This window comes from Amblyomma americanum, chromosome 9 (assembly GCF_052857255.1).
Source record: "Amblyomma americanum isolate KBUSLIRL-KWMA chromosome 9, ASM5285725v1, whole genome shotgun sequence".
NCBI lineage: Eukaryota > Metazoa > Arthropoda > Arachnida > Ixodida > Ixodidae > Amblyomma > Amblyomma americanum.
In genome coordinates this window covers 134,991,153-135,016,931 of record NC_135505.1, presented here as the reverse complement: position 1 = coordinate 135,016,931, position 25,779 = coordinate 134,991,153, and the positions used below count along the sequence as shown (strand labels likewise).

At 45.1% G+C, this 25,779-nt stretch overlaps 1 protein-coding gene across 8 annotated transcripts in view; it reads left to right on the top strand.

The window, feature by feature from the left end:
• Nucleotides 1-25,779, top strand: part of pns (DENN domain containing pinstripe) — a 57,952-nt gene that overhangs the window by 10,082 nt on the left and 22,091 nt on the right. For 2 of the 8 annotated variants that reach the window (XM_077637502.1, XM_077637500.1), the window contains exons 5-22: nt 972-1,200; nt 1,730-1,855; nt 3,131-3,318; nt 4,251-4,462; nt 4,872-5,038; nt 6,497-6,729; nt 7,913-8,098; nt 9,029-9,119; nt 9,470-9,629; nt 10,910-11,000; nt 12,502-12,546; nt 13,739-13,762; nt 16,655-16,783; nt 17,633-17,785; nt 19,247-19,343; nt 20,691-20,726; nt 25,143-25,275; nt 25,464-25,592. In XM_077637502.1, the coding sequence (XP_077493628.1) occupies nt 972-1,200; nt 1,730-1,855; nt 3,131-3,318; nt 4,251-4,462; nt 4,872-5,038; nt 6,497-6,729; nt 7,913-8,098; nt 9,029-9,119; nt 9,470-9,629; nt 10,910-11,000; nt 12,502-12,546; nt 13,739-13,762; nt 16,655-16,783; nt 17,633-17,785; nt 19,247-19,343; nt 20,691-20,726; nt 25,143-25,275; nt 25,464-25,592 (2,429 nt within the window). Of the gene's footprint in view, nt 1-971; nt 1,201-1,729; nt 1,856-3,130; nt 3,319-4,250; nt 4,463-4,871; nt 5,039-6,496; nt 6,730-7,912; nt 8,099-9,028; nt 9,120-9,469; nt 9,630-10,909; nt 11,001-12,501; nt 12,547-13,738; nt 13,763-16,654; nt 16,784-17,632; nt 17,786-19,246; nt 19,344-20,690; nt 20,727-21,812; nt 21,918-25,142; nt 25,276-25,463; nt 25,593-25,779 lie in introns of all 8 variants that reach the window. The other 6 variants (XM_077637505.1, XM_077637501.1, XM_077637499.1 and 3 more) reach the window with 5 other exon arrangements.

Below are 25,779 nucleotides of genomic sequence, written 5' to 3'. Positions count from 1 at the left end.
CATGAATGAGATGAGGTGTCAGATGGCTACAGAATCATTTTAATAGTGGACGGCCTGGCGCGAGCACTCCTGCTTGCGCCACTGCATAGTTCGTCTTCTTATATTTTGTCACAATATGTTTAAAGTGAGCTATCTGAGGTTTCTGCCTGATTGCAAATCAGTGTGCCTTCATACAGAGCACCAAACATCCACTAAACAGTCGCTGAAAGCTTGCGCTGCATTGTGAACTGAACACAACAAGTGCACTTTACTATATCTTCTTTGTTGCACCTCTATTGAGCATGATAGTGCATGGTCGGGCGCGGAGGAGACTGGTTATTCATATTATCTAGGCAGCCTTCGAATCATCAAAAGCTGGAGAAGAGGGAGACTTGTAGACTGAGAAGATAGTCTTGATTGACATCTGTGGGCTTGTGTAGGTGGTAATGCATTTGTGCTGCAGTTGCACCCGGCATTCTGCTTGTGTGTCTCCAAATTATCATTTTTAGAGAGAAACTCTTAAGCACCCGTTCCTGGATCGGGCATCAGCGTAACTGAAGCGCACGAGAAAAAAAAAATTTGAAAGAAAAGAACACCAGAGGATGAAAGTACAGTGATAGCAAAGGGCGCAAGGAGGACAGTGGAGGATGAGAGTAGATAGCATGAGGGGGAAAGCTATGGAGGAGAGTACGGCGTGACTGGCTGAGAGCGGTGCAGCGGAGGAAGACGGTTTCTGCGAGAGCCGGGCTCCATCAGTGGCCGTAGCTGCTGCAAAATGCGCCACCCATGAAGAGACTCGGCGACAGTGGATAGTTGCGTGCACTGCCCAAGTCGAAACTGAGAGCTGCCTCCAATCGCCACTGCATGTTCTGTGTGCAGTCACGTATGGTTCACATACCGTAGCAGCTGCAATCAAAAAGCGCGTTACAGAGAAGCGCAGTCATTAGCATTTTTTTTTTTTTCACACTGCGTTTTGTGTTGTGGCCCCCCAGGACACGCTGTATGTGAGCAAGGCATTGTGTCTGGTGACCCCGATGCCCCTGGTCAGTGCCTGCCGGACAATACTGCACAAGCTGCTTGCACTGGTTCAAGCTCGAGACTCACCGCCCTTGCCGCTCGAGTGCTACGTGTACAACCTGCTCTACGAGCTGCCCCTGCCTCCGCCGGGGCGGTCGCTGCGCCTCAGCTACCTCTACCAGGACCATGTGTGCCAGAGGCCAGGTATTCCTCCCTTCTCTTATCCCTCATAGTGCGTGGTCTTGAATCAGGCATCAAGTCCCATAGTAAACCCTTGTTGACCAGCGTGTCCACGAACGGGGAAAACCAGGAAATTGCAGGTAATTTTGAAAATGTCGAAAAGTCATGGAAAGCCAGAGAATACCTGCTCCAATCCTTGCCAGTCAAAGTTGGCAACTTGTGGAATTGTGCAAGCTAGATTCACACAACTGCAAGCTGGGACCGTCGCGAATACAGCACCATGTGGTGTGCATCGGTTATGAGAGCAGCTTTTTCTTTTCATTTGCTTGACTAGAGAGGTACTGTTGTGTCTTATCATTTACCTTTATGGGAACCACATCTGTTGGAAGCCAAGTCGTCCGGCCATCACCTCTTTCACCTCTTCGAAATAGTGCTGGTCGATATGCGTTACGTACATCTCTCAGAATAGCCTTCTTTCCTCATCATTCAGCGTCACTGTTCTGGAATGTCAACTTTCTTGCCTGTGTCCTCACAGAGCTGTGCGTTCTTGCAGGAACGAGTGAGCTGCCATTTTTCGACTACTCGTTCCGGGAGCTCTTCGCAATACTGGGCCTGGAGAACTGCATCCAGCTGTTTACCAGTGTGCTATTCGAGAACCAGATCCTGCTCTGCTCCGAAGGTGAGCGGTCCTCCCATTATGTCATTTCACACCATGCAACACAATGTGGCATGCCTTGTGTTTAGTATGTGGACTTTCAGAATTAGCAGCTTTTGTTGCTGCATGCATTGTAGTCATTACACCTGGATGGTTCATTTGGTAAGACAGTGCTTGCCAAGGACAGATTTATCTGATTTTTATTCATAGTAAAATTCGAACATTTGGTATTTGGCAACTATCTTGATGTTCGAGTTGAAAATGTGATATTTTTCCCGTCACGTGATCCAAACTCATGATGGCAGGGGTGACGTCTAGACTGTTATGATCGATAGCTAGAAATGGAAAGTAGCGTGGCCTAGATTCAGAGATTTGCATAAAAAGAAAAAGAAGGCATTGACATCACCTTTGTCTGCTTGTGAAAGTGGCCACTGGCAGTGACACCTGTATTTGATTTCTTGGATTATTTTTAGCTTAAAAACTGTGTTTTCGGTCAAAGCTGCCCCTTTGCCATTAGAAAATGGTAATCAGTCGATATAGTTCAACTCGAATTTGTCCCCAGTGTACCTACCTTCCAACCGTCATTGCACTGTGTATTTGGGGGCCGCCGTGGTGGCTCAGTGATTATGGTGCTCAGCTGCTGACCCGGAAGATGCGGGTGCGAACCCCTCTGCAGCGGTCGAATTTTGATGGAGGCGAAATTCTAGAGGTCCATGTACTGTGCGATGTCAGTGCACGTTAAAAAACCCCAGGTGGTCGAAATTTCCGGAGCCCTTCACTAAGGCCTGAGTCGCTTTGGGACGTTAAGCCCCATAGACCCCATAGACCAATAGAAAGTGTACTGGGGCACTCATTGCCCGTATAAAATAGCAACAGGCCAAAAGCTGGGCAATCTGGTTTGACAAGTATGAACTACGCTTGTTTGTTTGGAACCCAAAAGTCCTTCAGACATACTAACCCTTAGTAAAATATATGTGATCCATACCCTGTTACGATTTGCAAATGCAGCATGGCAGTGGCCTAATGGTTTGAGTATTCACATTGTATGCGGGAGGTGTGGCTTTTGATTCCCAGTGCTGCCGGGTATACCCACCGGATATTTAATGGCTCTAAAGTTACCCTCACTCGTCTGCTGTGGAGTGAAATGTTTCGAAAATGGGACTTTTACCCCATCTGGTGCAGCCACAACTCTTTTTGGCCACGTTACCCTCGCACCTGCAAAGAATCAACTGCCATCATGATCAACGATAGTTTGCCAGGGCAGCATGTCTGACGGGACCCTGTTCCCCCCCTGTGCAGACTACCACCGGCTGATGCTGGTGGCGGAGTGCGTCACGTGCCTGCTGATGCCCTTCCAGTGGCAGCACGTGTATGTCCCCATCCTGCCGCACTCACTGCACCACTTCCTGGACGCCCCCGTGCCCTTCCTCATGGGCCTCAAGCACGTGTGCGGAGGGGAAGAGGCCGATGCCATCTGCCCCGGCGAGGTACCACCGCTGTCGCGGACTTGCTTACCTCAAGGACAGCCTTGTTTCCAAAGACACATACAGATAACACACATACAGTGACAGCCAGTGCTCCTTCTAGCATTTCCAAGCAGTGTGTGTGAGGAAATTTCTTTTACACCTGAAGGGAAGTTTCCTGCTTCAAATTAATGAGGTTTCACTAGTCACAACGCTGCTCGCTAGTTGTTTTTTTAGGAGAAAAAGTTCTCTGCACAAGACTCTAGGGGAAATTTTTCTTTGGAGAACATTTAGGGAACTGCCCGTATAGGAAACTTCTTTCCTAGCAAACACTTGCGGGACTTTTTCTGTACAGGGAAATTGCATAGAGGTTAATGTTGTTTTTGTGCACACAAACTGGAACCACATTAATTTAAAGCCAGAAAAAAATCATCATCGCGGTTATGATGCGATCAAAGTGGACAAGAAACTTCTTTCCTAGGGGACACTTGCAGGACTTTTCCAGTGCAGGAAAACTTCATAGAGGTTAATGTTTTTTTTGTATGCGCAGGCTGGAACCAAGTCAATTCAATGTCTGCCAAACCATCATCATCGAGGTTATGATGCAATCGAACTGGATGAAGTTGTCCTTGACTTTTTGTGTGTTATGCTGGGAGCATGTTTGTTCTCAGTGTTACTGTTGTATAGTGGCCCGGTGTTGGCACAATATGGCATATTTGATAATTTGACCCTTGGATAATTCAGATGCTCTACCCAGCCCTTTGTTCTCCAAGTTAACAAAATTTTACAGCTGCCCAGGTCATTCTCTTTCAAAGCTGGATATCTTTTGTCCAGCCCCGACTCTTGCCTCTGCTCATTTTTGTTCCAAGAAGTATGCGCCAAGACAGTGCCTGTTTTGTGCCTTAGTTGTTGTGCTGTTCCTTCTGCGACCCAGCACGTGTGATCTTTTTTCGCAGGCGAACTTGTGCCTCGTGGACATAGACGGCTGCAGTGTGCAGGTGCCCGAGGACCTGCCGAGTTTCCCCAACAAGCAGGAGCTCCTTGCCGAGCTGCAGGACCTGCTCGTGCAGTTTGGTGTCCGAACGCCGGGTGGCGCGCCTTCCCTCTTGACGGCGTCGACACAAAACGTGGTGACATCAGCCACCCTGGGCCGCAACCTCAATGATAGGTGAGTCAGGAAATGAAATTTTTCTCCTCCGTTCTTCCTTATTTCTTATTACTTCTTTCGTTATAAAGAGTAGTTTTAGGGGTGTGCAGATATTCGACATTTTGAATATGAACCGTTCAGTTCATATTCAATTTGAAAAAATTGATACTTGAGACTCTAGTTCAGTAGAATCTTGATCATATGAATCTTACGGGGTGACTAAAAATATTCATATCATTCAAAAAGAACAAAATTCTTCTGCAGAATTGAGGCACATCTGTATTTGGCTGATGAGGGTTACAAGACAGCATGGCCCTGAAGCAAAGCCCTTTGGGCTCTGTACTTTTGACACAGGCCGTACACATGGTCTCCAGTTTGGGCTCAGGGATCTCTGTCCCAAATAAACAGGGAGGGTTTCACTGGCACGCAGGCCGTTCCCACGTCGGAAGCACTCCTGGAGCCTGGAGAGCGGCGACTCCGGAGTGAGCAGCACGGACAGCAGTGCGCGGAGTTCCTACACCAGCCTGGGCAACCCCTCGCCCCTCTTGCAGCACAGTGAGGCGTTCCAACGCATCACAGCGGTCGCCAAGAGAGCTGGTGGGTGGGACCTCCTCTCTCCTTCCGCAGCTGCTGGCCTTCTTGCATAGACTCCTTGCAGTGTTCTTGTGTCCTCTTTCCCCTATGCAAATACAATTGCAAAAGTGGAAATAAACTCTTCAAGCAATTCACAGGGGTGAAAAGTCGCAGGAAACGATTGTGGAACTGCAGATGTGTTGAGGGGTGGTTTGTGCATTGTGCTTGCAGAACTCGCTACCCTTTAGACACAGTCCCTCATGACTTTGAGCATACCAGAAGCATGGAGGAGTGTGAACGGCTTATTAATCTGCAAGAAAGAGGGTGTTGAAGATTTGAAAAATTTTAACCCGATTAGCTTGCTATCCGTAGCTTACAAGGAATTGCAGTTCAGGAGCAGTCAATTTGCTTTTGACGTGCATCATTCGTTGGTGCAGCGAAGTGCTGAGGAAAAGAAGAAAGGAGGGTGCGATCATTTAATTTAGCTTTGTGCTGTTTCTGAGACCATTGATGGAGATCTCTAGAACCGAACTGTGTCCTGTGATTGCTTCTCTGTTTCTTATTGCCTATGCCAACGAGAATGACAGTCTTGCGGCTGGTGTATTTCATTTGATGTGCTTAAAGAAGTGCTGAATCATTGTGCTCGAAGCCGAAGCCAGAATTTGTAAGGTTGAACTAATTTCAGCAGGCATGTTGACCTTGGTAGAACGCACCTTCAGAAACACAGTGGCATTGTTTGGAAAGGCCAGTTGATGCAGTGAGACACTGGGCGGGTGATCTCGCTACACATAGACGAAACTTATTGCTTGAGACTGCAATCCTTGCAGTGACAACTTATTAATTAGAGCTGGCTTAAAACAAACTTCAGTTTATTTGATCTGCTAGTTTGATGCTCTCAGCATCACATGTTGAGGCCAGTCAGTTCTCTTTGGAGCCACAGCTGTGGCTCAGTAAGGGTGCTCGGCTGCTGACACGAAAAACGTGGGTTCGACCCCGGCCCCAGTGATCGCATTTTGTTGGAAGAAAAATGCTAGAGGCCCATGTACTGTGCGATGTCAGCGCATGTTAAAAGAACCCCAGGTGATTGAAATTGGCCAAAGCCCTACACACAGTGTTCTTTCTAATGTGAGCCAAAACAAGTGTCTCATTAATTTCAACTCCGTGTAATTTGAACAGGTTTCCCTTCAAGTTCAAATCGTTGAGATTCAATTGTGTATCATCAGTTAACCTGTCTTTATTGTGAAACAGTTGTAATGCCCTAACTGCATGCAGCATCTGCTATGAAAACACTTCTGGAGTTACATTTTCTGCTTGTTTTAAAGGTCTAATGTGATGTGTACTGCTTAGCACTACCACTTATCGTAACCCTCAGCCCTCAGCCACTGCTGGTTGGTTGTGGTAAGTGATATACGGTTTGCTGAAACTTTTTGTCGGTGTCAAAGGTGGCGTGAACTCATTCTTTTTTTTTATTTCCCTCCGTAGGTGTAATGAACTCCTTGGAGGACCTGCGAAGGCCGCGTTGTCAGGACAACAGTGAAGGCAAGCTCAGCCTGCTTCGGCAACAGCAGCATCAGCAGCATACCCCCAGCACCGCGGCAGACCGCCACCCGCAGCTGGAAGAGCTGCGGCTAAACAACGCCGTGCGTGAAATCTTCTTCAACCGCTTCCTGCACATGTTCCGCTCATACGACCATTTTGTCATCCAGCCCAACCAGGTGAGTCGCTTGGCTTTCAGTTCCCAAACCCTAGAACGCTATGCTGTCAGTTGATCAGTAATCAAGTAGTTAATCAGCCAAGTTTATTATGGTAAAACCTCGGTAATTTGGGTTTTACGGGGCTGGAGGCAATGTTGAAAACAAACGAATGTGAAGTTATCGGCAGACTAAAAAAAACTGTGACACAGTGTTTTCAGTCGACACAACATTATGACTGAAAGAAAAAAAAACAACTGCAAATGCTGATTTGTTGGTGTGCGGAATTTGAGGCCTCTTAGATTTGTCATTACGGGCGGGTTGGAGCTGCCCGGATCCTGTAATTGCTTCTACTAAATTTGCCAAGATTGCGCCGCCCACCAGTAGAAGTCGGAGGACTCTCCTCAGCTTACCCCCACATTTTCATTCTGACAGGGAGCAGACAGCTACATGGTATGTGCTGCTTACAGCCATATTGAAAGAGTTTTTGCTGAAATACTCCCTGTTGCTTTTCCAAATAAAGGCGGACTGTAGCAGCTAATGTATAAAGAAACAGTTACATTGTTCAGTGTCTCTTTTGGTGCATGGGATATCACTTCAGGCGCTCAGATTCACATTAATTTCATTTTTGGTTGTCATCTGCTCTACCTCTCCCACGGAAGAGGCGGCGCAACCTCAAGGTTCCAGACACGGATGTATGCGGTTCAAATTATGGATGGGGGAACCGGTTCACATTCGAAATTATGGGCTATTTGTCACACTGACTTCAATGGAGCATGAGCAGTGGAACCGGTTCACATTCAAAATCACGGGCTGTGTGTTACACAGACTCCAATCGAGCATGAGCAGCGGAACCGATTTATGTTTTAAATACAGGCTATGTGTTACACAGACTCCAATGGAGCATGAGTGGCGGAACCGGTTCGCGTTCGAAATTACGGGCTATGTGTTACACAGACTCCAATGGAGCATGGGCAATGGAACCGGTTCATGTTTGAAATACAGGCTATGTGTTACACAGACTCCAGTGGAGCATGGGTGGCGGAACCAGTTCATGTTTGAAATACAGGCTATGTGCTACACATACTCCAATGGAGCATGGGCAGTAGCCTAAGCCACATAGTTGAATTATACAGAAATTTGGATTGAATGTCAAATTAACGAGCTTTCACTGTATACTAATCGTCCTGCTCACTTCGCATTACAGAAGGACATGGAGCAGTGGCTGGCATCGCGCGACACAGTGCACAACTTCGACAAGACGACATTCCTGTCGGACCAGCCTGAGCCACACCTGCCCTTCCTGTCACGCTTCATCGAGACTCAGATGTTTGCCAGCTTCATTGACAGCAAGATTCTGTCGCTCTGGGAAGAGCCTGACCCGTGCCTCAAGGTTGGTAACATAACGACATTGGCCATCAGATGTTGATCTTGTGGTCCATCATCACGCAGCAATATGTTCCTATGTACCAGCATGCCACTGTGTGGTGCATTGTTTGGTGGTTCGCATTGCTTCATATTTTTAGGATAAAGTGTATGAACAAAGTGCTCGAGAAATAGAGGGAACAAATAAGTTGCCCTACAAAAAATAAACAGCAGCTTGAATGCATAAACAAACACCGATAAAGAGCATCAGTTGACGCTCATTCTCCTTTTGTTAGTTTTTCATGTATAGTAAAACCTTGTTAAAGCGTACTCACTTAAGTGACAGTTCTACTTAGGACATAGTAGCACGAAATCCCCAACTCGGCTTCCAATAATCCTCGTGCATTTGGTGCCCACTCACAGCCTAGTGGCTTATCATAAACATCTCAGTTAGTGCGTACCTATCACCGCAAGCGAGGCTGAAGAGTTATCTCGTAAAGCATCCACAAACTATTCTGCGCATCGTAAGGAAGTTTCATCACTGCTAACGTGTAAATCCAAATCCTAATGCATAAACGTCGAGAGCAGACATTGGCAATAGGTGTGCACTACTTCCCACGCATCCTGAACTGTCATTTAGATGCCACAAATAGGTCGGCTCCACGTGTAGATCACCCCTTAACCTCAGATGGTCGTTTTTCTAAGGAATGGTCGATTTATGTGCAGCAATATATGGCAAAAAGCATTCAGTATAGTGGAAGAACTCTTGCACAAACTGTGTTTACTATTTATTGAATATTGAGGAACACTGTGGAGCAATTAAAAGCTAGAAGTGGGATTCAGAAAACGAGAGCAGGAAATAAGAAGCCATTAGGATTTATGACCTAGTCGAACCTCATTAGGCACTGCACCGCCCTGCTAGAAACGTGTTTGATGTTTTGTTTTGTTTATTTTTCAGATTTTTGACAACCGGATAAAACTCCTCCGGAACAATTCCAGTGAGCCCATCATCAACCGCTATGAGCGTTGCACAATGTACAAAGAAACAGGTGAGCCATCCCGTGATGGTCAGACGGTGTAAACAATTTACTGCTGGCGTTACCATTTTTACCCTTTATAAATTGTGCACAGTGAAATGCGATGAACCTCCGCTTCAGAGACCACGGCAGAGCCTCGAAATGTTTTCATGCATGATCAGCTTTATCAGCTGTGTTGAATCAGTTGGTAGGTGAACAGTTAAAGCCGTCTGTGCCAAACGCAGTGTCAAGGTTGGATTTTTTTCTAACTTTTCAAAAAAATGTGCTCAAAGGTTAGAAAGATGTGGCATGGGAACCAGTCACAAGTGCAAATTTTCACTGCTGAGCCGCACTGTCACTTGGTTCTTTCCAAATGCATTCAGAGCTGTCCATTGAGAGCCGGTTATCAGCGCCAGACTTGGTGGCGCCGGTTCCAAAGATAATCGACCCCACGGTGGATCTGCCGGGGCGCCGGAATCACCGGCCGGGTGTCTTCCCAACGTTGGAGTCGGCTGTGCTGAACCGGGAACCTGCACAGTCAAAGTAAGCTGACCTCTGACTGCGTTCATGACAGTTGTTTCATCTATGGGACGCTGAGCATGTCAAAAAAATTTGAGAAAAGATTGCTCTGTTCTCTCATCAGGCCACTTCCTGACACTATTGTGCTGCATTACTTGGTACTGTGAAAGGTCGTCAATTTGAACTTCGTTAGTTAGAATTTTTAAATAATTCAAACTGTCCGACTGGGTCCGTCTAGGCTCCACTGCAGTCTGTGCAAAACACGGCTCATTAATTCAAACGCGAATCATTTTCTCCGCCGATAATTTGAACTGTGAGCCGCCACCACTTGGCTGCTCAGGCAGCCAAAATGTTTCAAGAAAGACCGAAACACTGCTTGGAGTCGATGCCGATTTGTTATCAAAGTAGGATATCGCCAAAAAGCTCACTCATTGGTTTAGCGGTTTTCGACTCTGGCTAGAAAAGCTGAAAAATCTCGCAACTTGCAGCTGTCCCGGCGACTCTCCTCCTTGCAACATGAACGGTCATGCAAACTCCGCATCTGGAAAGTGTGCGGCCGCAGGAGTCGTCGCAACTGTTTTGGAAAGCGGCACTCGCGCGATGGTCGCTCACTGCTCGATTTTCCAGCCTTTCGATTATGCTCACAGGCCGTCGCACACCCTTCACAACTACGGTGCACAAATCGGGACACATGGAACACCTCTTCTTCAGTTTCGGAGGCAGAGCGAAGGCCTTCCGCTAAGTTTGGGCTTTGGTACAGATGCTGGCAGTTTCCTCCCAGGAACAAAGGCGGAAGGACGGAAGGCGATTGCGGAATTTTTTAGGCCAATAATAGAAGGCAGTCTCACCTCCCATCCGTTTCTCAGACACAGTGTACTGCATTTTCTGTTCGCTTTCGTTAGTTTGAACTTCAGTTAATTCATACTGCGTTGCTGTCCCCGTGAAGTTTGAATTATTGAGATTTTGCTGTACTAATGGTGTGCAATCAGACCAGTCACCAAGCTGTGCAGTTGTTTTCACTGTTTTTCTTGTGATTTCAGTGGTTTAGACTGAGGTAACCACAGTGCATAGGCAGTTTTAAGCTGTGTGCACAATTCTCTTGACTGTCTGAAATATCTGGCTATAGGCTACGTCAGGGACATGTAGGTCTCGCCACTTTTTTTGATTATGGTGAGGAGGCAGTGAAAAGATCTCCTGAAGCACTTCTGAAGGTGTGAGAGTACACACTGCATTGCTTTGATGCACACCTGCCGTTGTCTCTATTCTTGCTCGGTGACCTCTGACCTCAGCGGTGACCTTTGCAGGGTGAAGAAACGCCCTCATGCCCAGTTCCGAAGGAAGGACCGCTCCATACAGCAGGCAGAGCACTTGAAACTCACTGCCGAACAGCGCGAGGTCAGTAAGTACAGGACATCTGAAAAAGGACGGGGTCACCTCGTACCTTTCCCAGCCGTCCACACTGACATTTGTCTGATGTTTGCATTCAGTAGGTTTATTTTTTTTGTTCTGTCAGTGCAACTTTTTTTTTTCTTTTTCGTTTGAGTTTTGCTTGTATGTTCAATCCTTTGGTTACACCAGTAATTGATGGTTGCGTCTAGTCTGACTGAATTACTGATCATAGTGTTTAGGGCACTCAGCTACTGAGCCGTAAGGCCCGGGTTCAGTCCCGGTCACAAAGGTGCCGATGGGCTGTACGATGTCGGCGCACATTATTGTGGGGGGTTCCCACGCAGTAGTGGATCTCAGATAAATTTGGCACGCTGAACGAAATGTGCACATGCCCCACACGTACCAAATATGCATGTGTTTTGCCAAATTAGACAGGAAGCTATTAAGCCTCTATTTTGGCTCATTTTTGTAATTTATGGTCTTTTTTTTTAGAGCGCAGATTCGAAACTATTCACTGGAGCCCAAATACGCCACAAACTTAACGAGATCAGTGTTTCACGTAAACGCTGCAAAAGCAGCCCTCAATTTGGTGCTCTAGTTTTTTGCTCAACGGGCAAGTCGAACTAAACTATTGTTTTATGCACTACATTTTTTGCTCACTTTGCTCATATCGACAGTTATTACTGTTAACAGCGGATACTGATGAAATGTAAATGCATTTATATTCCCAATGAGCTAGAACCTGTCTTTCTGTCATGAACAAGAGGACAATAGCGATTGTGCAAACATAGTTAAAAATGGCTAGTGGCCTCGCAAGTGTGGGACCCCAACCTTAAAGGTCTCCAGGCAGTTCAAATTAATCTGGAAATTTCACTTCTGATATATGATAGGTAGTCATGTTGTGTTTTATTGCCATATGTGTGTTTACTGGCATACAAAGGGCTAACAGTCTCTAGTTTTAGCATTTTTTAGAGAGAGCTTATCAGCCTTCCTCATGAATTGGAACAGAGAAATTAAAGTTGTGTGTAACCCATAGCTTTTTCTTTGGGGTTTGAAGAACTATCATTGCGTGCCTTTAAATGCTCAGTGCTAAAAGAAACGAAACTGGAGGATATATGGTTGTGTGCCTTTAAGTATGTGTACGAGCATAATGTTGAACCAAGACAGGCATGAAGAGTCTTAATAAGGAGCAATCGTCCCAAGATGGAAAAATCGGAGAACTTTTGCTTGTTCCTAATGTTACTGCTGTTTCAGGTTATTTGGAAAGTAAGTTGATCCGCCACTTTTGTTCATTTGTTTGCAAACCCTATCGTTATTGTGTTGTTACATTTGTTACTATATTATTGTTTTCTGACTTACTGATGTTGCATTGTGGAATCTTGCTAGTGTGAAAGTTAGCGTGACCACCTTTCCCTTTTTTCTTTCTCCTTGCATGACAATGCATTGCTTTCTAGCCCTTTCTTCTTCCGTTTTGCATTCTGCCATTTTGTTTTTTTGTTTTCCTTAGTCTGCCTGTGTCGGCTCGAAATCGAAGCATGCTGAGTTGTGGCAAGTGAGTACGGCGTTGACGCAGTTTTTGTTTTGTGCTTTACGTCCTCGTATTGAATGAGTCATTGTTGTGCTGTGCATTCTTGTGTCAGCTTCAAGTGGACGTGCAGTGTGTGTGTGTGGTGTGGGACTGGCACTTGACAGGCTGTGGACTGGAATATGTTTGATGTAAATCATTAGTCACCGCCGTGTTTGCACATGACAACTGCACTATAGTTAGTGGTCTTTGAAGTTTGTTTCGAAAACTCGATTTTATAGCATCTTTTGCATAAGCCATGTTGTGCTGAGCACATGCCCCCTACAATATGAGGAATAAATATGGGGAATGTGTCTGTTTTTGTCTGGAACCAGGAGACAGTGGAGCAGAATTTCTCTCTACAGCATGCTAGGGGGAAATGTTATCATACTTTGCCCTTCCTATAGCATATTCTATCATTTTTTTCTACAGTATGCAGACTGTGCCCATATCCTAAAAGGAGCGTGATGTAGGGAACTTGTGTTATTTCCCCATAACATGTCGTGCAGGAAATTTAGCAACAATAAAGCACATGTTCCCTGTATTAATGACATTCTTGTGCAGGAATGTTTAGCGTTCGTTGTTTATTGTGTTTTTTTTTTTGCCTTCTGTGTTGCGATTTGGAGAACTTCAGATTAGCAGTGTCCTACTACAAACTGCCGCTTGCTAATTGGTGCAGGATTTGTACTTTGTGTATCCCATAAGGGAACAGTGGGAAAATTTTGCACTAAGCCTAACGGCTTTATGATAAGCCTGTTTGTGCGATGGCAATGGTCCTGGGTGGACACACAGTCAGAAATCAGTAGCGTCGAATTTCATTATGCAAAGCTGTCGAAACCTGTAAATTGTTTTCATACGCAAATTCAGTTGCATAAAAAACATTGAAGCCAGTAGTTTGTTGTGAGGAAGCTGACTGTGTTTGTTAAATCAACAGGTTTATAATTTCGGAAGGTTTTGTTACGTTCAACATGATTTTTTTTTAATCTTTTAGTGTAGCTCGGTATGCATACTCGTGTCAGCCAGTTTAGATGAGCTAGAAACTTGTAAGCCACTTTCTTAACCGACGCAAAACGGCAGAAACTAATGCTAGTTAACGGAATAACGAGTTCATGTTCACTCCATGCCTAGAAAAGGAGTGATAGCTTTGTTTTCTTCACTGTCCCTGTATAATCTCGATCAGGTCGTCATCGTCATGTTCTTGATGGTAAGCATTTGGAGTGGAAAAAGAAAGTCTATTACTGTGCGTTCTAACATGTGGCAGTTTTCACAGTGCTGTTCTGAATGTTTCTTGTGCCGGAGACACTCGTTACCATTATTACCCGATCCTAATGCTCCACCAGTTCTTCCGCTCATTTGATTTTCATATTAGCGAACATGAAGTAAGCAAAATCTATACAGATACCTGAGGCGCATTGATGTCCTTCGTTGCGACAGGCCTTTAGAGATGCCAGTGCTGTCTTCGTTCTTGAACAGTAGCAAGGATATCCGGTGCATTAGCTATAAATAGCAGCAAATAGCACAGTGAAATAGTTGAGCCTAACTTCTCCACGATACCTACCGTGGCAATGCAAAAAGGCATCTTGTGATCGCAGTAGTACTGAGGCTGTTTTGTTTCATGGCTTCAGTTTTGTATACAATTGTATGGCATTACGAGGCTTGACTTATGTGAAAAAGTGTGTACACTACAATTGGGTAAATATGGTAAGTGGTGTTAAAATTGCATTAGTTTATTGCAGTGCTATCAGAAGGCAGCTGACACGTTTTACGGATGAGCACTTGTAAATCTCTTATTAGCTGTGCTGTCAAGATCATCATTTAGAGAAGCTTATCCTTCGTGAACATCATTATTGGTGAAGAGAAGGGTCATTTAGGGAATCAAACTTTTTATCCTCGGCGCTTTGTCAGCAAAATAAAACAGTCAATCCACGGTCGGTTTCCAGCTAGTAGTTGTTCTTAAAAAAAAAAATCAATTTGGGTTTTGTTTTTGGGACTGAAGCACTGGTTTTGGGCACGGCGGTCATTGTTGCAACTGTTGCTCTTGTCACTTGGGTGGGGACGTTCTGAACAAGTGTATCACTCTTCCTTTTTTAATTTTTTTTATTTTGTTTCGGTGTGGCTTTAACACGCTGTTTGTTTGTTTTTTCTGTTCGGTCTTCCTGGTTTTCTGTTTTTCCTCTCCCCCACTTCGCACCAAACAAAAGTACCAAGTGAGTCGCACCACTGGCCATGTGTGCACTTCATTTTGTGTGCATGCCCTCTTTGGGTGATTATCTTATCAGACATCTGGCACCCTGATGCAGATGAGATAAAGCAGTGTGCAGTGGTGGTGGCTGGTTGGCTGGGAAAACAGAAGCTCATATCCAGTTCAACTTTTTTTAGTCTTGTTTGTTTTTTTTGTCTCCAAGATTTCCTTTAATCTTATTCTGCCACATATCTCATAGAAATAAACATCGTTAAGCTGTGTGGCCGGTGAAGATAACACTGAAGGCTGTGCGTTTGACTGAGGAATTGTGTGGGCATGTGTGCTTAAGCATATTGGTGGCATGTTTGTCATTTAGTGGCATGTTCAATGTTTTGGCATAACCAGGAGTTATCTGTTTAATCTTACTAATCAATAACACTTGTGTAGCACTGACTAAAACCTGTTTCTGGCATGTTTTATTTTTTGTTTGTGCTTTTACTAACGTCTAACAGTCTTAAGTCTCGGGTTTTAAAGTGTAGAATTACTTAGGCACTCTCAGCAACGGTTCAGTGTTCGAGGTGTTACCTGTGAAGGATTCAAGCTCCAACCATTGAAGCTTTTACCAGAGATGTGGCAGGTTGTAGGTGTCGTAGGTGTAGTGCTACCTATAGCAGAGGAGAGTGTTGGCTTTGCATTTCACTATGAAAAGTTCACAGGTAGCAAATTTTTCTTTTTTAAATCAACGTCCATTTGCACTGTGAAGCCTGAAGTCGCCTAAAAGGCCAGTTAAAGAAAAAAACTTTATCATAGCTTAACGGGGGACATGGCAAATAAAACGGCCAAAGTGGTAAAAAATTTTGGTTTCTCAATTTACCTTTTTTTTCTAGAACTGATGGGTCAACCCTGAGACATTTAGGAGAGCAGTAAAGGTCTCGATTATCCTGTTTATGTGTGAAATAGTCTCTGTAAGGTATCTTTGTAAGAAACGTCTTCATGTAATTATGTATGCTGGACTTAGCGTTTGTTGCCATGAGCATTGGGCATCTAAAGAAAGAACCAGTAGCTTTATCGTGTAGAACATGGCCTTGTGACCATATTGATGTTAACAAGAAAACGTGTGCACCTTATTCTTAAATATTTAATGCTCCGGGGATGACTTTACGAGGGTATTAATTACTGAACAACTGTAGCAGCTAGCTTAAAATAAAATGCAGTTCTGAAATCTGCATAAGAAGTTTCGTCTCTGTGTCAGATTCGGTTACATTTCAAGCATAAACAACAAAAATAGTTCTAATTACTGCGTCCCCCCTTTAAAACATAAAAAAAAAAATGATAATCCTTTATTCAATTGCCCTTTCAACATTTTTTTCTCTTGGCACTATAGTATATTCTCATGTCTAACGTCAGGCTTCAAAGCTGAAACATTGACTGCTAGTATCTACCAGATCTGCACCATTCACTGTTATGCATTTAAAAATTACTGCCGCCTAGGTTGAATAGGGTGAGGTTCAAAATGTTTTTCACGTTAACAGTGGCATTAAACTGTAAAACATGCATTTCATTATTTACTGCATAAGGAACGTTCAACACTGACCAGTCGAGTCGCAGTTAGCTAACTGCTAACTGAATATAGCAGCTTCGTGGTTTGGAAATTTCAGTGCGTTAACAGCTGTGCCTGCCGCAGTGTACATTAAGCCAGTGCCACCACATCTTCAGCAGCTTCTCACGGCATGAACTTGTTTGACAGAGATTCTTCAGTTAAGGCACAAGCTTTTGCACATTTGCCAGAACAAAAATTTATTTTAAATATTGAGTTGATATTGGAAACACTTTTGCGTGTTGTGCAGTGCCAACAGCAGTGCTAACGTTGCCTCTTGCCTTTCTGTTGTCATGGTCGTCGTGTGCCACCTGCAGAAGTACATAAACGAAGCCCGGGCCAAGCACATGAAGCAGCCTAAATTCAGTGACACTGCGTCGGCCGCGGTCATCGCTCAGACCAACTGGAAGTTTGTGGAGGCATTGCTCATGGAGTGCAAGACCAGGGTGAGGGCCATGTGGGAACAAAATGTTTCCAAATTTGAGTGTGTGGTGTGATCTGGCATGGTGCGTGCATTGCGGTGTTATGTGGTATATGGTCACACTTGATGGTCACGTGTGGTGCATGGTCTCGTAGTGTATGAACTGCAGTGCGCGTGCAATATCTGTGGTTTTAAGACTCAGTCCACTGTATTGTGGCACCGACTTAGTGCGAGACCTCTGTACAGTGTTGCACAGCAATGTTGTCATCCACATGCTTGCAAGTGCCGTTGGTGCACTCAAGTATGAAGCAAAGAAAGCTTCACAGTTTCTATGGAATGCACTATAAATGTTTTCACGCCGGAGCTTGCTCCCTATTATTTTTGGCTGTAGCTGTACAGTCACTGCCATGATAATGCGCAGCACACTTTGACAGTCCAGCTCCTTTTACGTCATGCCTTGAAAAAAGCCGGGGTGCCGAATGCATTTGCGAAAAAATGCCATTCGTGCAATCACTTTCATGCATCCTCTGCTTAGCAGAGGAGAATAGATAAAGCACCAAAGTGTGCTCGATATTATACCAGCTGCTGCTGTACACTGGTGCACCTGTATGCATCTGTGCACTGCATCAGGGCAGCAGTGTTTCGTTTTACCAGTTGCCTGCACTGCTACGCCACATGCAACATAACTGTCATCGTCACTTCTTTGTTCCTAGGAGGGAAGAAATGTCTAGGAATGGGGGCATGTGGGATTTGATTTTCATATACTGATTGTATGATGTGGCTGGATTTTGTATTGATTGTAAGATGGGCTGCACGTCAGTGCAGCTGTTTTCTCTCTGGCTCACCGACACTGGTCTTGTGCCATTGTGCGCAGACCAAGCGCATGCTGGTGGAAAAGATGGGTGTGGAGGCCGTCGAACTGGGCCACGCAGAGGCCAGCATCACGGGCCTAGAAGAGAACACCCTGCTGGCATCGTTCTGTGACCTCCTCGAGCGCATCTGGTCGCACGGACTGCAGGCCAAGCAAGTAGGCAGCTCTCCAAACACTGGCGACCACTTAGGTTAACTGTTGGCAGCCAAGCATTTTGCGAGGTTGCCTTGATTACTCGTGTAATGAATGCACTTTCTTGTCCAAAAGAAAGATGTGGTGCTAATTTCGAACCTGTGTTTCATACATGACGTAGAATTTGCACTGCCGGTCAGTTGAAATTTTTTCAAATTTCAATGACTAATGAGAAGGTGCATTAATTATGCGAGCGTTTGTTATACAAGTAACTGTGGCAAGTGTAGAATCCTCATTGAGGACAAATACTTTTTGAGAAAATTGGGATATCTCGGGCTAGGAATTATTTATGCCGGTGACTGGTAGGCCCGGGCTAGGAACTGCACTAGATAATGTTTACATATCGTGCCATCAGAACAAAGAGCACTTTCAGTCGTGCTATGCAGTTCACGTGACAAAATGCTGCTCGGTATCTTGCTACTCATCTCTGCACTTCTGTACACTCACATCAGCCTGCAGTTTCACACAGGTCAGCGTGTTGGGTATACAGTAGTCAACCAATTACTTGAACCCCAATGATTCAGACTTGTGTGATATTTCAGACTTCATTGAGGAACCATCACACACTTGATAGGAATTTGTACATATTCACGACCGATATTTCAGACTGTGTGGGATCCAAAAGTTCAGTTTTCTGGACTAAAATAGACGCCAGCTTGTAGAGATTGTTTTTCAACCTATAGTTCGTTTATTTTTGGCCTAATATAGACGTGTGAGCAAGCATCGCAGTCGCAACCAACCGGTTCTTCGCTGCCATGAAAGGCACCATCTTGGATAGGCTTTGCTATTTCTTGATCATTGCCATTTGAGATAATGACATAATGGCACGCCTACATTGCTATAGGCGTGGCCTACAAAAAAAGAATGTGTAATTATTGCATTGAAAACGGGAACACTGTAGCATTTGCCATGTAAATGACACCGCCCGCTGTGCCAGGCAGATAGTGCGGGGGCACTTCATTCAGAGGCACTCACCTCTGCTTGCTTCTTCCCATGGGCTTCCTCTCTTGGTCTATGTAACCATTGTCGCCCATGGAAACAGACTGTTCTTCACAGCATGACCTGTGGCTGCATCGCACTGTCCGGTATCGTGACATGAGGAGGTGCGGACATGACTAAAGTGTGGCTCTGGCTCAGTTACAGTCTGAAATTATTGCTTGCAAATGAAATCTGGAGAGCAGTGAAGTTCGCAATGCTTAAAGCCGTTTTTTTTTCGCAGAAGAATGATTTTTTTTAAATTCAGTGGTATCTCGTTTATACGATTCTCACAGGCACTGAAAATAAAAGCATATTATCCGAAAATCGTTTTATCCAAAACGGGCTCCAAAAGATCGCTAATAGTACATGCTCGTGGGGCTTTTCTTAATGAGAATAAGGTTCTGCATTAGTGGACCAGCTGCTCACAGTATCTCCCAATTGTCGCAGGGCAAGTCGGCACTGTGGTCCCACCTGCTCAACTATCTGGAAGTTGAAGAATGTCGATCTAGCGGCAAACCGATTGACCGAAATTTTTTGACTCCAGGTGAGTAACTTTTTCCCGCAATTGCTATCTTGGCTGTTCGTGAAGTCGTACCTGCAGTCGCGCATTCATGATTCATCAAACTCAAATGCTGAACTCTAGCTGACTCTTTGAGCTTGCCCTGGGCTCTGCTTCAAGTGCTTTTTCCTGCCTTCCCTGCTAACTATTATCTCATTAATGACAGTCCTGCTATAGCAGCAGTTGCATTGGCTGTACGGTCATAGTTATTGCTCATAGTGGCAAACAGCGCGCAGAAATGCATGACAATGCCTAACAACCTCTGGAATTGGCCAGTTTGAAAAAAAAAAAACATGGCTGGTTTTGTTCATTTACTCTACTAATTGTTGGCAGTTGTCTTACGCTAACCAGCTTTGTCTTGCATGGTGACTGTATGCATGTTAACAGTGTATTCTGCAGCAAATATTGGCTAAAATTAGTAGCCTGTGTACGCCTTCATTGGTGGTCACCATAGTTGGACTGTAGAGAGGCGGGGCTACAAATATCATTGTCACATGTTCACGTTCACCAATATGTGTGACATTGCTTGTCAGGGAGGTCGTGACAGGCTGTAAACCAAATCTGCAGTTTCTGATTGAAATATCAGTGTTATATTAAGCATCACTAACAGAAAACAGTTTTATTAAGAATATCAAAATTGAGTCTACATGTAGTTATGGACCTTAAATTCATAACGGGCTGATGAAGTAAGCATTAAATTTTTCTTTCTTGTTGCTGTATATGAGTGCCTGGTGACTTTATTAATTTATTTGTAAATACTGCTGTTTCTTCTGTTAGAGACATAGCAGCGGTGCTTTTCTGGGCATTTGTGTACGACGTCAAGTAACTTAAGGCCATTCTTTCTGAAATTTATTAGTCAACAATGAACGCAAAGAACTATCTAAGTTATTTCAAAATTCAACAGTATGTAAAAAAATAAAACTTAAAACCATCTAAAACGGAACAATCTATGTTCATTGAGCCAGTCCGCCGGGTAACTCACGCATCAAGAGTGATGAGTGAGATAGGTGCTTGAATGTCAGTCGACCCGTGCAAAATTCTGTGCACCATGATTACAGTTATACGTGCATTGATATGACAGTGGCTCCAGTGATAAAGTGCCGCATGAGATGATGGTGAAGACCTACGTTCGTAACGGCTGTAGATAAATCTGACAGCCACGGTGATCAGTTCCAGAGCTTACCACTTTCTTTGAAATTATGTTGCTGCCTTGCATGGCATAAAAGCACTTAGAAGGCCTGTGCCAGGCTTGAAAGAGCTTTGCCTTCCTTCGTCTATCTGTTACTAATCCTCTGCTCTCTGCATTTTTTTTCTTGCCATTCTTCTGCGCAGCTCTCGCTTGGTGCGTCTTGAGGAGAAGGATTGACTGTATGTCCCGCTTTTTCTCCTAACCGCACTGTGTATGTTTGCGTGCGATTGGCCTGCCAGGCTGGGTTGAGCCCTCACTGGCTGCTTGAAACTGCACGTCCGCAGGCACCCTGGAGGGTAGGCTGGGATTCGCAGGTCTACTGTTCAGAGAGTTCTGATGAAGGGGAGTTCGTTCTACTCCCTTCAGAGAGGAGTTTGTACTACTCCCTTCAGAGGGGAGTTCCTTTCATTGTTTTGCTAGCAAGACAAATACAGAACTTGGGCACATCATGTGATTTCTCTTGCGTGCATGCTTGTTGTGGCTGCGGTAGTGTAGTGTCTGTCGAGTTCTTGTTTAACTTGTCTAGCTTCAGTGTTTCATTGTCTGGGATGCATATTGTAACATTGTGGTTTGAAAAAAAAACGCTTTACAAAGTATCGATTTCCCAGCATCTGTTTTGGTAACTGTTGCTACAATATTGATTTGTTAATTATTGTTACAATTTCATTATAACAAATATATGTATGTTTGTTAGGGCAGACATACTTTTTTTTTGCTGCAGCTTCATTTTATTAGAGCTTCACTAGTTAGTTTTCTTAATAGTTGCCGCATTATATAGATTGCACAAGTGACTGACACGTAAGCTAAATGCGCACGAGGCTTTCGACTCTGGTTTGAAAAAGACATGGCGGCTGAGCCGCCGAATTTGCTCTGCTTGGCTCCCTTCAGATAACTCTCCAGATTCCATTCTGTTGCACCGTTAGAAAAAGAGTCATCGCTCATACAAACTGAGCGTAGCTGCATAGTTGTTTTAGTTTATGTAATTTCTGCTTTTTTTTCTGTTTTTGTTCTCGTAAACCCTGATTGAGTTGTCAAGCTGAACTCGTCAGTTCACCCCGTAGTTAATGTAAACATATTCTGCTGTTTTCCTGCTTTTGTGCTTTATGCCGTTCTTTCTTTCCTTCCCTGTCTTTTTTTCTATTTTGCGACGCTTGGTGTGTTGCGTGATGTTTGCTGCTGGTGGCTGCTTTTTGGTGGTGAAGGAAGGTGCACCCGCTTTTTGTTTTTGTTTTGTTTTCTCCCCCCCCTCTCCTCCGTCCACGTAGTGCCGGTGCGTGCCCAGGGGCCCAAGAGTTTTGGTTTCCCCGAAATTATTCTCTCCCTTAAGTCAGGTGCCATAAGTGCTGTTGCCAAACACCTGACCAACCTGGGTAAGTGGGTCGCCGGCAGCTGCTGTTTCCCTTTCCCATCCTCCTCTCAACCACCACCACACCTGCCCTACCTCACCTGTGTGCATCCTGCCTTTTGCCTTAACCTGGCCACATTCACACGAAAGCTCACGCACACAGTTCTGTGCTGACTCAGTTGAGATCGATTGAACAGGGTGGTCCAGATTGGCCAGCTGGATTATGCGAGCTTGCTTTTCGTGCATGCAACACAGTCGCTGGTAGGGAGCTTTTTTTTTTTGTTTTTCCAAGAGCATGACTGATCATGCACTTGATGAACTTACAGTGGAGATACCTGTCATATGAAGGTCTGGGCGGGAGTAGTGATTGGATTTATTTGCGAAACCATGGGCACCGTCTTTTTAATATTTTCGGTGATTCTGCAGCATCAAAGAATGTGCCAACAGGTGATGCGGCTAGCTCACATGCAGTTGTAAATGTAGACTTGTCGATCGTTTTGCTGAGTCCGCTTTGATGGCATAGAAGCGGTTATCATCTTCATTGTCATGTACTCACGAGCATTACTGTGGTGAGCTAAAATGGTGGGAATAATGCGTCTTCGTGGCTATAAATGTGGCGGAAGTTGGGCAAGTTGGCGACACATGAGTGATATGCAGCTTCATTTCACCATCCCCGTACTAATTAGCAGTAGTTTAGCGCAGCCGTCTTCATCCCACCAGGCGCGTGGGCTTTCGAGCTCATGCTACTTAAGGTGTAGACGAAAACATAGGGAGCAGTGCTTTTTCAAACAAAAATAGTGTTGTCATCGTGACAAAGTCAGGTTCGGTTATTAAAATTTCGGCTCAGCATCCATTTATTCATCTGTGGCGTTCTTCCTCACTTCTGGCTTCCATCATATTTCCTTTCTTTCTTTCTTTACATTTTTTACATTTGTGGTGTGAGTGTGTGCGCTGCATGTAGGTGAAGTGTGGTCGAATGGTGGTGTTGTCGCTGTCACTTTTCGTTCTTCACTTCATTTGCTCCCGTGTGAGCTTGTCAGCTTCAGGCATCACTGTATTAGAACATTAGGCTCAGTTGTCTAGTCATTAGCCTCATTGTTCAGTTGAGGCACTTAAGTACCTCATAAGTGTCAGGAGGTTGGCCTGAACACAGTCCGACTTTCCTAGCCTTCTCAGCTAAAGAGAACGTAAAAGACAGCAGTTTTTTGGGGGATATGCATGCAGGAACTGTCCACAGAATATTCTATCCCATCATTGAAGTTTTTCATGTCTATGTTCTGGCTGCTGTAGTTGTCACACTAGAATTCTGTATGATTGCTTTCAGTGTATACGTTCTCTGCAGTAGGCTTGATTGTAGGTGGCGGCTCCACTAGGTTCTATCATTCAGCCAAAGAAGCCAGAAAAGCATGGGATATCTTTGGGAACCTCAAAAGGGTCTTGCAAGCCCGGTCCTCCGGACCAGGAGCTCTTAAACTGGATTCTGCATATCCCCTGGGTTCCCTGGGAAGTGTTAAAATGGTTGAGGACTCCTGCACTAGACCACTTCCTCATGACCTGACCTTGTTGAGTTTTCAGTATCTACTGGATATTTATCCTACCTATAGTGCTATGAAGTGTGGTTTAACAAAAGAAAGATATGAATTTTAAATTGGCCACTCGACTCGGCACAAGCTGGCTTCAATGGGTGGTGTGCCATCGTCAGGCATCGTCAGCATCATCATGCTTTCGTCATCATCAGGGTGCAAATCTAGGAATTTGTTGTGCCATTGAAGGAGTTGCTGGAGGGTCTTCCTGTGAGCCACTGATGTGAGGGATTCTAGCTGGCTGTATTTTCTTGCCAGCAGTGTGCAGTTTCAAGCAGCCACGTGGCAGGCTGCGTAGGCCAAGTGTGTTTCATTTCTCAGTAGCAGCAGCAGCTTGTGTTTTTGTTTACCGCACGTGACCTCGGACTTGCCTAGTCCTGCCCGTCAACCACTTAGTGAATGTCATGTGCCCTTGACTTGCTTTGATTCGAATTCAAATGATGCGCACTTTGGGTTAATTTCATTTAATTCTCATAATGTTGGTTGCAGTGCATTCCGGGGATGTATAATTGATACATTTCCTCCTCCCCTCAATGGTCAGGCAGGAAGGATACGGTGTACAGGGGCAGTTTTTCTTAGAATGTGCGGTTCTCCGAGCTGGTGAATAAGATTTCATTTCTGGCTGTTTTTATCCAGCCATAGCCACTGCATTATCCAGTGCAGCCTCACCTCCATGCTTGCTATACTCTTCTCAAATATGTCTTTTGTGGAGAGGGAATAAATTGACCTTTTGTTGTTAAAGCAGTCATGTGTAGGGTATGAGCACATGTAGGTTAGAGAGTGTGTAAACATGTTTCGATATCTTTTTGCCTGTATCAATTGACGCACAGTGATCACCAGGTTCATGAGACGAAAACATCAAAAATTGGCCCTTGTGCATATGTGCTCGCACTGAAATTCATAACTTCGTCCTCAGCTGCAAGTTTAAAGTGGCTAATTATAATGGACATCTGTGGCCTTCAACGGGATGTGAGCTGTGTGCGTACATAAATAATTGGGAAAGTGGTGAAAAAGAGTGCATGCTGCAAGGCTGCCCCACCCTAGTGCAGTAGTGGGCTGTGTTGATGCTTCAGCTTCGACATAGCGTGTGATTGAGTACGAGGCTTCTGTGTGGGTATTAGCAGGCAAGCCACAACTGGTTATATGCAGGATTTTGCATACTGTAGGACGCTCTGGAGTCTAAAACATGCATTGTCGGTGGAGACCACAAGCACCTTGCTGTGTAGCGCTACCCAAGCCTCCGGTGTACAGATGTGTGGCATTCTGTAGCTCATGGGTGGCTCAGACACATTGCGAAATCTTCTGGAGCATGCATTAACAGATAGGAGCTATACAAGCAGTGTACATTTTCTGAAGCTTTGCGCATCACATGTCAGACATTGGAGAGTTCTTCAGTTTGAATGAATGCGGGCAGCTGCGACACGCATGACTGTTAAACTTGCTATTTGGTGAATACAGTTTTATCTCTTTAAAAAGCAAAAGTTGCTTGCAAATGGAGCACGGCTTGTTGTGTTTTCTTTCTCATTGCTTTGGCTCTTGTGGTTTTGACCGCCCTGTCATTCTGCCGCCTTTGCACCGTAGTCTTGTACGGCAGCTCTCTTGCCAAAGCTTGTTGGCTGATGTACTCCTGTCGCGTGTCGCGTGTGCGCGGACGGATGCCGCCGCAGACCTGTCGAACCTGGTGCCAGACGAGATGCCGGCGTCGCGGGGCAGGGAAGCCAAGGAGCGGAGTCGTCGGGTCAGGACACCGGACCTGCCCGGCCTCAAGCCGCTTCCTGTCTCCCTCTTGCTGGACGTCAAGTGAGTACGGCCACCATTTCGGTTGCTTTGTCGGTTATACGCACTCAGGTGCAGCAGGAACGGGGCTAAGTGGAAATGGGGGATGAATTTTTGCATCTGGTGCACCCAGTGCTTCGAGAGCGTGTCGGCAAATATTTTTTTAAGCAGAAGCAAGACTGTCATGCCACATGTGTCTTGTTCTGCTACAGGACTGTGCAGGCAATGACAGAGGTGAAGACGGACATCGGCTATGCTCGGGCATGGGTCCGCCTGGCCCTGGAAAAGAAGCTGCTGTCCAAGCATCTCAAGAAGCTACTCTCGAACCAGGAACTGGTCAGGTCAGTGTCTTTCATTCTGCCAGAGGGCAAAGGTCACGAGGCAGACGAACCGGGAAAGGAAAGAGGAGTTTCCTGCATTCGCGATCCGAACGCAGAATACTTTCGAGCTGTCTTAGCAGCCATCATGTCGCATCGAAGCCTTTTTCAAGACCAGTCAATCTATGTACAGCGAGCTTCATGTTTTGTG